We start from the raw sequence: 15,517 nt of genomic DNA on the forward strand, positions 1-15,517 counted from the left end.
GTTGCATGCCAGGCTCCAGGCTAAGTGCTGAGGGTATAGGTGTGAAGGAGACAGACAGGGTCTCTTCTGTGAGTTTGGTGCATGAGCTTCAGCCTGAGGGGCACCTTTTCTCTGACTTCATGCCATCAAGCCCTGCCCGGTAGAGTCTGGTAGAACATAAGCATGTGATGACAGCTGTGATGTGTCATTCCTAACTGACTGTAAACCAGCAATCCCCCTGTGGTAGGTAGAATTCCAAGATGTCCCCCAAGACTCCCTACCCCTTGGCGTATATACCCAGTGCAATCTCCAAGGCTTTGGGGTACGATGAGTTCTATGATTCAGTTCTGTTCTATGGTTATGTAATATGATATACCACAGTTGACCTTAAGATAGAGAGATTATTGGATGGTCCTGAGCCAATCATATGAGCCTTTGAAGGCAGAGAGTTCTGTCTAGAAGAAGAAGTCAGGGATTTGAAGCACGGAGGGAATTGTCTGGGTGAGAAGTTCTTCACCACTGGCTTGAAGATAGAAGAACCTCAAAATGCTGAGGGCTATGCTCACAGCTAGAAAGAAACAGATGGCAGTCTTACAAGTTCAAGGAAAATGCGTTCTGCCATCAGTCTCTGAGCTTGGAAGAGGACCTCAGATCCAGATGAAAGCCAGCCCTGGCCAACATCTCGACTTCACCCCAGGGGACCCTACCTGGGCGGAGAATCCAGCCTCACCATGCCTGGACTTCTGACCTATGGAAACTGAGATAATAAATGGGTGTTGCTTCACGCCACAGAATTTGTGGTGATTTGTTAACACAGCAAGAGAAAGCTATAAAGTGCCCTTTCGGAAAAGCTAAAGTGGCCCATGTCCTGCTCAGAATCACAAATAGCTCTCCTCACATGTTTTTGAGGGCCCTGCCCAGTGGAGCCAGTGATGGCCTAGCAGTAGCCTTTGCAGTTCCATTCTTTCCTGCCCTGTCTCTGCATGGTGGGGGTAATGCCTTCCCTCCACTCTCTCTTCCTCCCCCACTGACTTTCTGGTTTGCGGTGGAGTCCTGCGCTGCCTCCCCTTCCCCTAGCACACCTCCCCTCAGTCTGGTCTCCCCCCATGGGGCTTTCCTAAGCAGAGTGATGTCGTGCAGGATGTGGAGCAGGAAATAAGCCTTAGGGGAGGGAGGATTGGCAAGAAGGGGAATGGGGGGTAGGGGTCATAGTGCCCTAAGGTCCCCAGGCAGCTGGCTCTAGGCTTTTCTGCAAGGTCTAAGATTTGATACCCTGGATGTATTGCGCCAGCACCCACCTCTCCCAGGCTTTTCCTTAGCTTGGCACATTCTCCCTGCCCTCTCACCTAGACAGCCTTTCAGCCTCTACTTGGCAGCCTTTCAGCTCTCTTTCCCTTATGCTTTCCCCCAGGGAAACCTCAACCACTGTGTTCATATTCTTAGCACCGGCACAGCTGCAGTTTTACATTGCTTCTTGCGTCTCTGTCAAGGCTGTGAACCGGCCGCAGGCTGGCAGGGCTGCGGTGTGGCTGTGGTGCTGCTCAGTGACTGATGCAGAGTGAGCATGTTCTCAGAGTTCGTTGAGCCATCCTCCCCTGGAGTCGCTGGCTTCTGTCACTTGGATTACTCTTCAGCCCAGCGCAGTACCTCTCAACTCCTCCAAGCTGAACCTTCTCTGCAGCAAAGGGGACAAATTGGAGAAGCAAGGACTTGTGGGGAGCTGGTGAAGAACAGCATGAGTGATGCAAGGGGAGGCTGCAGGGCAGTTTGTGTAGGACGCCTCCAGGGCCAGTGGGCCCGCCTGAACAAACATTGGAGACGATGGTGGAGCCTGTGGGCCCCGGAGTCAGATCGCCTGGGTGCAGACCCTGGCTGACCTCTTATCTCTATGACCTTGGGCAAGTTGTTTTACCCTCCATAGAGTCAGTTCTTTTCTTTTCTTTCTTTTCTTTCTTTTTTTTCTTTTCTTTTCTTTTCTTTTCTTTTCTTTTCTTTTCTTTTCTTTCTTTTCAGATTTGTTTATTCATGAGAGAGAGAGAGAGTGAGTGAGTGAGACACAGGCAGAGGGAGAAGCAGGAGCCTGACATGGGACTGGATCTGGGGTCTCCAGGATCACGCCCTGGACTGCAGGTGGCACTAAACCACTGTGCCACTGGGGCTGCCCTGGAGAGTCAGTTCTTTTACTTGTAAAGTGGGATGCAGCATCACCTAGCTCATGGGGAGTGTTTCTCTCTTCATCTAGCTTGTATGAGTGTTCTCCACACATCAGGTGCTGTGGTCAGCTCTTTACCACAATTATCCCCCTTAAGTCTCTCCACAGCCCTGTGAGGTGACCAGCCCAAGTTTAGAGAGATTCTGGGACTTGCCTAAAGTTTCTTTTAGTAAGTAGTGGGGCAGGATTTGGGTCGTCCTGGTGCATCTAGCCACCCGGCAGGTTTTTATCTCCCCTACCATGTAGGCACCAGAATGCTGAATACCTGAGCAGCTGTGAGAAGGGCAGGCCCAAGTTCCTGGTTGGTCTTAATAAAGAGCTGTCATCCTGCTTAATAAAGAGCTGACTATCCTTCCTGTAGTTCGGAGTGATCATCTTTGCTCAAGACTTGCTGTGTTGTTATATTTCAGAGCAAGCTATACCAAGCAATGGAAATGTCTGTCAATCTGGACAAGGAGATCTTGCTGAGAAATGAGTTACTTGAAAAAATTGAAAGAGAAACCCTACAAGTAGAGGAGGTAGGAGAGGGTAAAGTGTGTCACTTCTGGTGTTTGCTTCTGTCTACAAAGGCTTGAGCCAATGTACACCAAGATCCAAGCCACCTTGGTTTTTGTCTAGAAAAGTATAGACCATAAAAGTCAAAACAGCTCTGGGCCTTTGAAAGAGGAAATGGCACCTTGAGACTCATAGTCCAGTAGAGTTACATTTTACTGCTAGGTTAGGGTCTAGAATCAGAAATCACATAGAAATGAAATAATCTAGAAATCACGTAGGGTCCAAATAACCCTTCAGAATTCTTTCAGTGACCTGTAAAGTACCATACTCAAAGCGTCATGTATATAATATCACACACAAAAATCTATAATGCATCTAATTGGTATGAGAGGTACACATGCCAAAATACAGCATTCTATGTAAAGGAGAGAGAGAGTTCTTTAAATATGTAATTTTCATTCAGTACAGTGGCTGGTGGGATAACAGACCTTCAGCCTCTGTCCTGAGCCCTCTCTGGGGCCTGTGGTCACTGTGAACAGATGTGTGGCATTATCTGAGCTCCTTACATTTACATTGTGATTTAGTGCTCTCACTACTTTGCTGAACATGTACAGTTGAATATCAGCAAGTTAAGTTGTACAAAGGATGTGACTCAGAGGACTTTTTTTGGAAAGATGGGGGAAAGAGCATAAGCTTTGATGTTGCCAGGTTCTAGCTTTGAATAAGTCTTTTAGTTAGGCCTCAGTTTCTGCATCTATGAAATACATGTCACAGGCCTTGTGCTGAGCCATTAGGACCAGAATAGCGATGCTTTGTCAGCCTCCCAAGCCATTAGTATAGTTATTAGTGGTCTTGTTTTGAATGAGCCTAAGTGTCCCCAGCAGTATGCGTGGCTCCAGACCTGTTCACAATAACTGAAAAGCCACAGGATGACTTCATCTTCAGGTTTGTCATGCATTCACATCATATCCTTGATGGAGAGCCAACACCTGCAAAACAAAACAAAACAAAACAAAACAAAACAAAAATGGTCTCAGTAGAGTGGCCAGTAACAAAGTTAAAGCAAAAGTCTGTGTGCTCTCTCCATGTAGGATTTCTGTGGTATTTGGGTAGATATTTATTAAATTACAAGTGAAGCATGACAGTAGTTTTTAAAAGCCTGGTATTCACTGCTTAGTATATTTTAGGTTTCTTGTGGACTTTTTAAATAGCTCTGTTGGGTTATAATTCACATACCATGTTATTCACCCATTTAAAGTGCACATTTTCATGGTTTATAATATATTCACAGAGTGGTGTAGCCACCCATAAGAAATTCTTGTTTGTTCCCCACCTCACCTCACTCCCACCCTCCAGCCCAGTGACCACTAATCCACTCTCAGTCTCTGATTTTGCCTGTTCTGGACATTTCATTTAAAAGGGACCATACAGTACAATGACGATCACTTTTGTGACTGGCTTAACAATATTTTCAAGATTCATGTTGTAGTATGTGTCAGCACTTTGTTTCTTTTCATGGCTGAGGAATATTTCCTTGTATGGATGTACCACATTTTATCCATTCATCAGTCAAGAGGTTGTTTCCCATGGGTTCTTTTTGGCTGTTATGAATAATGCTGCTATGAACCTTCATGTACAAGTTTTTGTGTGAATATCTGTTTTCTTTTCTCTTGAACATACAGCTAAAAGTAGAATTGTGGGTTATATATGGTGATGCTATGTTTAACATTTAGAAAAACTGCAGAACTGTTTTTTTTTTTAAAGTGGCTGCACAATTTTACATTCCCACCAATATTTGAGGGTCCTAATTTCTGTACATCTTCACCAACACTTGTTATTTTCAGTTTTTGTTCATTTGTCTTTTAATGGCTGTCCTAGAGGGTGTGAAGTGATACTTCACTGTGGTTTAGATTTGAATTTACCTAATGACTAATGACATTGAGCATCCCTTCATTTGCTTTTTGGCCATGTGTGGTTTTTTTTGAGAAATGTCTATTCAAACCCTTAGCCCCTAAATTTTTAATTATTTGTCTTTGTAAGAATTCTTTTTGTATTCTGGATTAAAATACCTTGTCAGATATGTGACTTGCAAATATTTTCTCCCATTCTGTGGGTTTCCTTCTCACTTTCTTAAAGGTACTGTTTACTGGTGAGCTTCAGTCCATCTATTTTTTTCTTTTGCACTTGAGCTTTTGGTGTTGTATCTAAGAAATCATCACAATATCATGAAGATTCAGTCCTATATCCTCTGTTTGAGCTTTATAGATCTTACATTTAGGATTATGATGCATTTTGAGTTAATCTTGTAAATTCTGTGAGGAAGGGGTCCAAAAGCTGAGAGAAGAAAGGAGATGAAGCCTGGGGTTTTGTTTTGTTTTAAGTAGGCTCTACTCTCAGTGTGGAGCCCAATGCAGGGCTTGAACTCATGGCCCTGAGATCAAGACCTGAGTGGAGATCAAGAGATCAAGAGTTGGACACTCAATGGACTGAGCCACCCAGGTGCCCCAGAGATGAAGTATGTTCACAAAGTTTGTTATATTAGCCTTCCTCTTTACCATTGCGTGGTTCTCTCCATTTTTTCCTCTGAATTCAAGTTATCATCTGGTGTTATATCCTTACTTAGATATGGCTTTGTTTCATCCTGCCTTCTTTTAATTGTTATTGTCAAATGTTTTTATATGTCACAGATCCACAGTAGAATTATATATGTGTTGCTTTATGAATTGCTTTTTAAATCAATTAAGAGAAGGAGAATATGCAATTTTACTGTCCCTTATAATTACTTACATAATTACCTTTACTTGTGCTATTTGTTTTCTTCACATGGGTTTAAGTCACTTTCTAGTGTCACTTGTTTTCAGTCTGAAGAACTTCCTGTAGTACTAGCTTGTAAGGCAGGTCTGCTAGCAATGAATTCCTTCAGTCTGTGTTTATCTGGGAATGTCTTCACTCTTTATTAAAAAAATAAAGTTTATTTTATAATTGTTTTAGAAAATGGTGTAGAGTACAGAGTTCCCAAATAATCTCACACCCAATTTTCCCCATAATTAACATCTTACAGTGGAATATTTATTAAAATTGAAAAACCAATATTATTAATTGGCCTTATTATTAATATTTATAATTAATATTATTCATATAGCCTTGGTTTTTACCTGAGGTCCTTTTCCAGGATCTCAACCAAGATAACGCATTACATTCAATGTCACATCTCCTTAGGTTTCTCTTGGCTGTGACAGTTTCTCAAGCTTTACTTGTTGATGACCTTGATAGTTTTGTAAAGTGGTCAAGTATTTTGTAGAATGTTTTTCTATTAGGATTTGCCTTCTGTCTTTCCTGTGTTTAGATTGAGGTTAAATGGTATTCGGGAGGATGATCACAGAAGTGAAGTGCCATGTTCATCGTATCATATCAAGGAAGCATACTGTCAACATGACTTACTACTGGTGATATTAACCTCGATCACCTGCCTGATGTAATATTATAAGGATTTTTCTGCTGTACAGTTATTCTTTCCTCCAATTTTCAGACTCAGCTCTTTGGAAGGATGTTACTATATGCAGCTCACACTTAAAAAGTGGAGAGTTGGGGCAGTCCCAGTGGCTCAGTGGTTTAGGGCCGCCTTCAGCCCAGGGCGTGATCCTGAATCCTGCATGAAGCCTGCTTCTCTCCCTCTGCCTGTGTCTCTGCCTTTCTCTCTGTGTCTCTCATGAATAAATAAATAAAATCTTAAAAAAAAAAGAAGTGGAGAGTTATGAATTGTATGGAATTCTTCTGTCTGGGACATTTGTATATTCTCCATTTATTTTTTAAATAATTTATTTATAGCAGTATCAATTCATAGGCATTAATTTTATTATATGTGCTGTTGAAGTGAGCATGGATATTTTATATGTTGCATTAAAATCGAATATTATTTGTTTCATTACTCATATTGTTTCACCTTAGGCATTGGGAGGTTTTTCAGTTGGCTTCTGTGTCCCTTTGACATATCTCATTTGTGTATGTGTGTGTGTGTGTTTAACACTTTCTTTTCTGGCACTAGAAAATGCTTGAGACTCATCTCATGTATTTCCTGCTCCAGCCCTAGAATTAGCCATTTCTCCAAGCAGTCTTGATTCCTTTTATTTGAGAATATCATTAGAAACCAAGATCTGAGTATGCTCATTGTTTGCTTTCATTTTTGAAAGATAATTTTATCAGATATTGAGATTCTTAATCACTTAATTCACAGTTTCACTTAATTTTAACTTTTAAAAACAATCTGACTGTTTTCTTTCCATTCAACCCTTAGAATGTCATCCCACTGCCTTCTGGCCTCCATTGTTTCTGATGAGAAATCACTTGTTGTTCTTGTTTGGTTTCACCTGAATGTGATGAATTGTGTTTTCTCATTGCTTTCTCTCTCTATATATATATATATTTTTTAATTTTTTTTCCACTGAAGATGGAGCTCTTTATTTTTTTAATAATAAATTTATTTTTTATTGGTGTTCAATTTGCCAACATGCAAAATAACACCCAGTGCTCATCCCGTCAAGTGCCCCCCTCAGTGCCCGCCAACCAGTCACCCCCACCCCCCATCCCTCTCCCCTTCCACCACCCCTAGTTCGTTTCCCAGAGTTAGGAGTCTTCCATGTCTGTCTCCCTTTCTGATATTTCCCACCCATTTCTTCTCCCTTCCTCTCTATTCCCTTTCACTATTATTTATATTCCCCAAATGAGTGAGACCATATAATGTATGTCCTTCTCCGATTGACTTATTTCACTCAGCATAATACCCTCCAGTTCCATCCACGTCGAAGCAAATGGTGGGTATTTGTCATTTCTAATGGCTGAGTAATATTCCATCGTATACATAAACCACATCTTCTTTATCCATTCATCTTTCGATGGACACCGAGGCTCCTTCTACAGTTTGGCTATTGTGGATATTGCTGCTAGAAACATCGGGGTGCAGCTGTCCCGGCATTTCATTGCATCTGTATCTTTGTAGTAAATCCCCAACAGTGCAATTGCTGGGTCGTAGGGCAGGTCTCTTTTTAACTCTTTGAGGAACCTCCACACAGTTTTCCAGAGTGGCTGCACCAGTTCACATTCCCACCAACAGTGTAAGAGGGTTCCCTTTTCTCTGCATCCTCTTCAACATTTGTGGTTTCTTGCCTTGTTAATTTTCCCCATTCTCACTGGTGTGAGGTGGTATCTCATTGTGGTTTTGATTTGTATTTCCCTGATGGCAAGTGATGCAGAGCATTTTCTCATGTGCTTGTTGGCCATGTCTATGTCTTCCTCTGTGAGATTTCTGTTCATGTCTATTGCCCATTTCATGATTGGATTGTTTTGTTTCTTTGCTGTTGAGTTTAATAAATTCTTTATAGATCTTGGAAACTAGCCCTTTATCTGATACTTCATTTGCAAATATCTTCTCCCATTCTGTAGGTTGTCTTTTAGTTTTGTTGACTGTATCCTTTGCTGTGCAAAAGCTTCTTATCTTGCTGAAGTCCCAATAGTTCATTTTCACTTTCGTTTCTTTTGCCTTCGTGGATGTATCTTGCAAGAAGTTACTGTGGCCAAGTTCAAAAAGGGTGTTGCCTGTGTTCTCCTCTAGGATTTTGATGGAATCTTGTCTCATATTTAGATCTTTCATCCATTTTGAGTTTATCTTTGTGTATGGTGCAAGAGAGTGGTCTAGTTTCATTCTTCTGCATGTGGATGTCCAATTTTCCGAGCACAATTTACTGAAGAGACTGTCTTTATTCCAGTGGATAGTGTTTCCTCCTTTATCGAATATTAGTTGACCATAAAGTTGAGGGTCCACTTCTGGATTCTCTATTCTGTTCCATTGATCTATATGTCTGTTTTTGTGCCAGAACCACACTGTCTTGATGACCACAGCTTTGATCAAAACTCTTCAGAGTGTAGGGATAGAGGGAACATTCCTCAACATCTTAAAAGCCATCTACGAAAAGCCCACAGCAAATATCATTCTCAATGGGGAAGCACTGGGAGCCTTTCCCCTAAGATCAGGAACAAGACAGGGATGTCCACTTTCACCACTGCTATTCAACATAGTACTAGAAGTCCTAGCCTCAGCAATCAGACAACAAAAAGGCATTAAAGGCATTCAAATTGGCAAAGAAGTCAAACTCTCCCTCTTCGCTGATGACATGATACTCTACATAGAAAACCCAAAGGCTTCCACTCCAAGATTGCTAGAACTCATATAGCAATTTGGCAGTGTGGCAGGATACAAAATCAATGCCCAGAAGTCAGTGGCATTTCTATACACTAACAATGAGACTGAAGAAAGAGAAATTAAGGAGTCAATCCCATTTATAATTGCACCCAAAAGCATAAAATACCTAGGAATAAACCTAACCAAAGAGGTAAAGGATCTATATCCTAAAAACTATAGAACAGTTCTGAAAGAAATTGAGGAAGACACAAAGAGATGGAAAAATATTCCATGCTAATGGATTGGCAGAATTAATATTGTGAAAATGTCAATGTTACCCAGGCAATTTACACGTTTAATGCAATCCCTATCAAAATACCATGGACTTTCTTTAGAGAGTTAGAACAAATTATTTTAAGATTTGTGTGGAATCAGAAAAGACCCCGAATAGCCAGGGGAATTTTACAAAAGAAAACCATACCTGGGGGCATCACAATGCCAGATTTCAGGTTGTACTATATATATTTTTTAAATATTTTTATATATATTTAAAAAAATATATATATATTTTGCCTGTCATTCAACATTTTGGGTATGATGTGTCTGGGTGTGGATTTATTTCCAGTTTCCTACCCAGAGTTTGTTAAATTTCTTGGATGTGTGGCTTAATATCTTAAATTAAAAAATAATTTCATCAGATTTTGGCAGTTTTCAGCCATTATTTTCTTGAATATTTTTTCCTTTCTCTTTTTCTCCTGTTAATTCTATTACATGAATGTTGGTACACATAGTGGTGTTCCACATTTCTCTGAGACTGAATTTTCCTTCTTTTTCCTCTGTGTTTTCCATATTGCATGATCTCTATCAATCTACCTTCAAGTTTACTAATTTTTTATTCTGCTGGCTCAAATCTGTGATCTCCTCCCATAATTTTTCATTTCAGTTATTATATTGAAAATATTCTAAATTTTCCATTAAATATTTCTCTCTCTTTATAGATATTTTCTATTTGAGGAAACATTATCATTATGTTTCTTTAATTCTTTAAAAATGGTCACCTTGTTTCTTTGAACATATTTATAATAACTGCTTTGAAGACCTTGTCTGCTAACTCCACCATCTGGACTCCCTCAAAGGTAGTTTATGTTGCCTTCTTTTTTTCCAGTGTGGATCACACTTTCCTGTTGCTTTGCCTATTTTATATTTTTTTGTTGTAAACTAGACATTTTAGATATTATAGCAATGCTGGATACTAATCCCACCTACCTCTTGCTTATTTGGTGATTTGGCTGGAATAATTTAGTAAAACCTGTTCCTCTAGCTGTTGGTAGCCTCTGGTGTTGCCTTAGAGGGGGCAACCTTGATCATGGATACAGTGCCTGGCTGGCAACCAGGAATGATTGGTGTTTCTGCTGAGTTCTCTTTGACTCTTCCCTTCACTTCCAGCTGAGCTTCTGGCTGGCCTGCTTCTATTGTGGTATCATACCAAGCTGTTAGCCTCCATTAATTACTAGCTTATTGCTCTGTTGCTTTCAACAACATTAACTGCCACACATTCTGATCTAGTCAAAGTCAGGCCTGTTTATAGGGACTTTTTTGGCAATCTCTGAGATTTGCTCCAATCCCAAGAAGTCTTTTAGTGATCTCTTTCTCTGGTTCTGTTGAACATCTAGCTGGTCTACTGTTTTGCTTATTGCTACTAATATCATGGAACTTCCAGCGACCTCGTAATTGCTCATCCCAAAGATCTCCATTGTTTTCCACAAAGTACTTAAGCATGAACTCCCCACACTTTGTTCCAAATAAAGTCAGTCTTTCCAGGCAGCATTCTAGAGCTATTTTATAGCCTTTCCCCTTGAGTAAAACTTCTGTACTACTACACTGGATCTGAGGGTGGGAACAGTGGCCCATCTGTCTTGTAACAGCCCTGCTCTACAAGTGGATGCTGGGTAAGGATTGTAATTCCTGGTCAAAAGCACATCCCTCATAGCTGTAGAACTTTTTTTTTTTTCTTTAAGATTTTATTTATTTGAGAGAGAGAGAACAAGCATGAGTTGGGGGTAGGGGCAGAAAGAGAGGGAGAAACAGATGCCCTGCTAAGCAGAAAATGGGATGTGAGGCTCAATCCCAGGACACTGAGATCATGACCTGAGCGGAAGGCAGATGCTTAATGGACTGAACCACCCAGGCACCCTTGTAGAACTTTTTTTTTTTTTTAAAGCTTTTTATTTATTCATCTCTCTCTCTCTCTCTCTCTCTCTCTCTCACACACACACACACACACACACACACACACACACACACACACACACACATACACACATAGGCAGAGACACAGGCAGAGGGAGAAGCAGGCTCCATGCAGGGAGCTTGACATAGGACTCAATCCCCAGTCTCCAGGATCAGGCCCTGGGCTGAAGGTGGTGCTAAACCGCTGAGCCACCCAGGCTGCCCCTTATTTTTAATGCCTTTTAACGCCAAGGTTCTTGCTCCTTCATTATATTTTATCTTAAGTATTCTTTAATCATTATCCTCACAGGGGTGTCCACTGATAGTTCCAGGTCAATGTTAGACCTCCCTATGCTAGACACAGCAGATATTCACTGAATGCTTCTTGACGAGTTTTTATTGCATTCTGACAAGTTAATTAAAAAATAATTGTTTTGGTTTTCTTCAAAGTGAATTAAAGTAGTGCTTCAAACTAGAAGGTGCAAACCAGTCACCTGGGGATCTTATTAAAAGGCAGATTTTTTTTATCTTTTCTTTTTTCTTTTTTTTTATAAATTTATTTTTTATTGGTGTTCAATTTGCCAACATATAGAATAATACCCAGTGCTCATCCCGTCAAGTGCCCATCTCAGTGCCCATCACCCAGTCACCGTCACCCCCCGCCCACCTCCCCTTCCACCACCCCTAGTTCATTTCCCAAGGTTAGGAGTCTTTCATGTTCTGTCTCCCTTTCTGATATTTCCACTCATTTTTTCTCCTTTCCCCTTTATTCCCTTTCACTATTTTTTATATTCCTAAAAGGCAGATTCTGATTGGATAGGCCCAAGAGTCTTCATTTTCACCAGTTCCCAAGTGATGCCAATGCCATAGACTTATACTTTGTGAAGCAAGGAATGAAAAGATGGTGCTAGGCTAGGAAGGTTCAACATCATAAGAATGTTAGCTCTGTTTAAGTTGAGATGTGAAATCATGGTATTCCAATTAAAATACCAAGTAGATTTTTAAAAAGGTTTTAAATAAATTGACTCAAAATTCTTTTGGAAAAATAATATCCCCCAAATTATTTTTTTTAATTAATTATTTATTTATTTATGATAGTCACAGAGAGAGAGAGAGGCAGAGACACAGGCAGAGAGAGAAGCAGGCTCCATGCACCGGGAGCCCGACGTGGGATTCGATCCCAGGTCTCCAGGACCGTGCCCTGGGCCAAAGGCAGGCGCCAAACCGCTGTGCCACCCAGGGATCCCTCCCCCAAATTCTTAAGTAGATGAGTGGACTAGCCCTACCAGATACTGAAACATGATATGAAGTTACAGTATTTAAAACATGCTTGTGAATAGACTGGAAGATCAAAGAGAAAAAATAGAAGTCCTATGATGAGCCCTAACACAGATCACATAGATGTCATGTATATGATCAAATATCTGATAAAGTTTTGTTATTGATGCAGTTTATGGTAAAGGCATTGCAGTGAGGCACAACCAGATTATTCAATAAATCATTTGGGATGAGTAGGTGGCCATTTAGGAAAAAACAAAGTTGGAGCTATGTGTGTTATGGTGAAATTAATCAGATGTGTCAGAGATTTAAATGTAAATGATAAAACCATTAAAGTCCTAAACTTAATAGTGGGAACATTTTTATTATAACCTCAGAGTGGGGAGAACTTTTGAAGATTACATACATACATACATGCTCATGGATGGGCTTCTCAACCTAGACGCCACTGACATTTTGGGTCAGAAAATTCCTTGTTGTAGGGGACTGTCCTATGCCCTGTAGTGTGTTTAGTGGCATCCCTGACCTCTACCTACTAGGTGCCAGTAGCACTCTCCTAGTTGTGACAACCAAGAATGTCTCCAGACATTGCCAAATGTTTCCTAGGAGCACAGTTGCCTCCCCCACACCTGTTGGTTGAGAACTATGGTCTTAGAACAGGCAATTTCACTTTCAGTAGTTCATCCTACTGATATACTTGCATATTTACAGTATAACATATACCCAGAAGATTAGTAATCACAGCATTGTTTATTGTAATAGCAGGAGATTGAGGAGATGAGTGACTGTGAGGACTTGTTAAGTTATGTTACAATGGAAAATGGAATACAGTGGAAATGGATACAATGGAAAATGATGCAGCTGTTAAAAAGAATGAGTAGTTTTTTTTATGTGTTGATGTAGAAGGATCTTCAGGATTTATTGAGTGAAAAAGAGTTGGAAGTGTAAAAGTGAATAGCATTGGCTACTCTGTGCAAAAAAGATAAATATACATTTATATGAATGTAGATCTCTAGAAGATATGCAATACCTAAAAATAGTGCATGCTTCTGGGAAGAACTGTGTGGCTGGGGACAAGGTGGGCTGGGAGATTGTCCTGTATACTTTTATACCATTTGAATTGAATGTATTGCCTATTCAAAACAGTTAAAATAAAACAGAGGCAGCTGGGTGGCTCAGTAAGTTAAGCTTCTCACTCTTGGTTTCAGCTCAGGTCGTGATCTCAGAGTCATGAGATCAAGCCCTGGATCAGGCTCTGCACTCAGCATGGAGTCTGCTTGAGATTCTCTCTCCCTCTCTCTCTGCCCCTCCTGCTCATACACTCTCTCTCTAAAATAAATAAAACTTGGGGCAGCCCAGGTGGCTCAGTGGTATAGCACTGCCTTCGGCCCCAGGCATGATCCTGGAGACCCGAGATCGAGTCCCACATCAGGCTCCCTACATGGAGCCTGCTTCTCCTTCTGCCTATGTCTCTACCTCTCTCTCTCCTCTCTGTGTATTTTCACAAATAAAATCTTAAAAAGATAAAATAAACCTTTAAAGAATAATAAAGGACATTGCCAATTAAAAAAATCCACTCAATTAAAAGAAAAAGACAAATTAATTTTACTGTATGATAATTTTAAATATAAAATTTAAAAAGACAGAGATTTCTCAAAAAGTTGAATAATGATTGATCCAGCAATTCTACTTCTGGATACATATCCCATATAATTGAAGGCATGAACTTGAAAGGATGTTTGTACACCCATGTTCATAGCAGTACTATTTCATGATAGCCAAGGGGTAGAAGCAACCCAAATGTCCATTAGCAAGGTAAATGGAGAAGCAATGTAGTGTATACATATGTATGTATGTAGTGTATACATTAATTTAGCCTTAAATAGGAAGGAAATTCTGCATATAACACAGATAAGCACTGAAGACATACTGAGTGAAATAAGTCACAAAAGGACAAGTATTCTATGATTCCACTTATATGAGGTACTTGAGGAGTCAAATTCATAGAGATGGAAAGTAGACTGGCGGTTGCCAGGGCCTAGGGGAAGTGGTCCTGAGGCATCAGTGCTTCATGAGTTCAGGAGTTTAATTTGGGAAGATGAAGAAAGTTCTGGAGATGGATGATGGTGAAGCTTGTACAACAGTGTGAATGTACTGGATGCTACAGAACTGCACACTTTAAAATGATTAAAATGGGAAACTTTATGTTATGTGTATTTTACAAAAAGACAGGAAAGTGAGTTGAGTCTGATCAAATCAAAATGTACATAAGTACATAGTTTTCCTCCAGAGAACCCACCAAACCTAAGAAATCACAATAAGGAAAGCATATTCTTTAAGGAAGGGAGGGAGGGAGGGAGGAAGGAAGGAAAGAAGGAAGGAAGGAAGGAAGGAAGGAAGGAAGGAAGGAAGGAAGGAAGGAAGGAAGGAAAACTTAGACTGTACTTACTGTTTCTGAACTGGATGAAAACATCACCATTTGTAAAAAAAAATAATAATCAGAATCTTTGAAAATTTTAACATTATTTTGAGAACTGCATTGAAACTGGAGAGAGATGGGTCAGGGCCAGTAAGTCCAGTAAGCCAGGACCACCAGGGATCCCTGGTTTAATATGTCCTTCCCAACCCAGGACCGGGCCAAGGCTGAGGCTTTGAACAAGAAGCTCCGCAAGCAGCTGGCTGAGTTCCGCTCACCGCAGGTGATGTTATATGTGCAGGAGAAGATCTTAAATGGGGACCTGGAGAAGACCATCAAGATGTGGGAAAGGAAAGTGGAGATAGCAGAGGTAAGTCTCAGAGAACCCCCAAGATAGGCTGTCTTTTCTGTCCTTCACGTTTTTGTCTAGAGTTATATTTTTCAAGCCAAGAATATGGGTGTTGGGATATGTAATGTCTGTGAGAAATCTCAGCAGTTTCTTCAGGGAAATATAGAGGAAAATGAAAGATGCCCTCCCTTCCTCCCTCCCTCCCTTCCTTTCTTTCCTTTTTTTTTTTTTTTTAAGTTCCCTTTTCAATATTAGGGACAGTGTCTTTTCAGGTGATTGGGAAGAGACTCAGTAGTCATAATATGTTTTTAGTTGCTTGTTTTCTTAAAGAATTCTGGAAATTTCTGAATTCCTTCCCCCACCGTTGGTAATTTAGTGATTGCT

At 40.4% G+C, this 15,517-nt stretch overlaps 1 protein-coding gene across 14 annotated transcripts in view; it reads left to right on the plus strand.

Annotated features, from left to right (window-relative positions):
- The window catches only part of CCDC113 (coiled-coil domain containing 113), a 34,415-nt gene that overhangs the window by 17,735 nt on the left and 1,163 nt on the right, over positions 1–15,517 (plus strand). For 12 of the 14 annotated variants that reach the window (XM_055332594.1, XM_055332596.1, XM_055332585.1 and 9 more), the window contains 2 exons: positions 2,602–2,709; positions 14,999–15,154. In XM_055332594.1, coding sequence (XP_055188569.1) covers positions 2,602–2,709; positions 14,999–15,154 — 264 coding nt within the window. The remainder of the gene's footprint in view (positions 1–2,601; positions 2,710–14,998; positions 15,155–15,517) is intronic. The other 2 variants (XM_055332587.1, XM_055332597.1) reach the window with 1 other exon arrangement.

The sequence above is a fragment of the Nyctereutes procyonoides genome, unplaced genomic scaffold (assembly GCF_905146905.1).
Source record: "Nyctereutes procyonoides isolate TBG_1078 unplaced genomic scaffold, NYPRO_anot_genome, whole genome shotgun sequence".
NCBI classification, from domain to species: domain Eukaryota; kingdom Metazoa; phylum Chordata; class Mammalia; order Carnivora; family Canidae; genus Nyctereutes; species Nyctereutes procyonoides.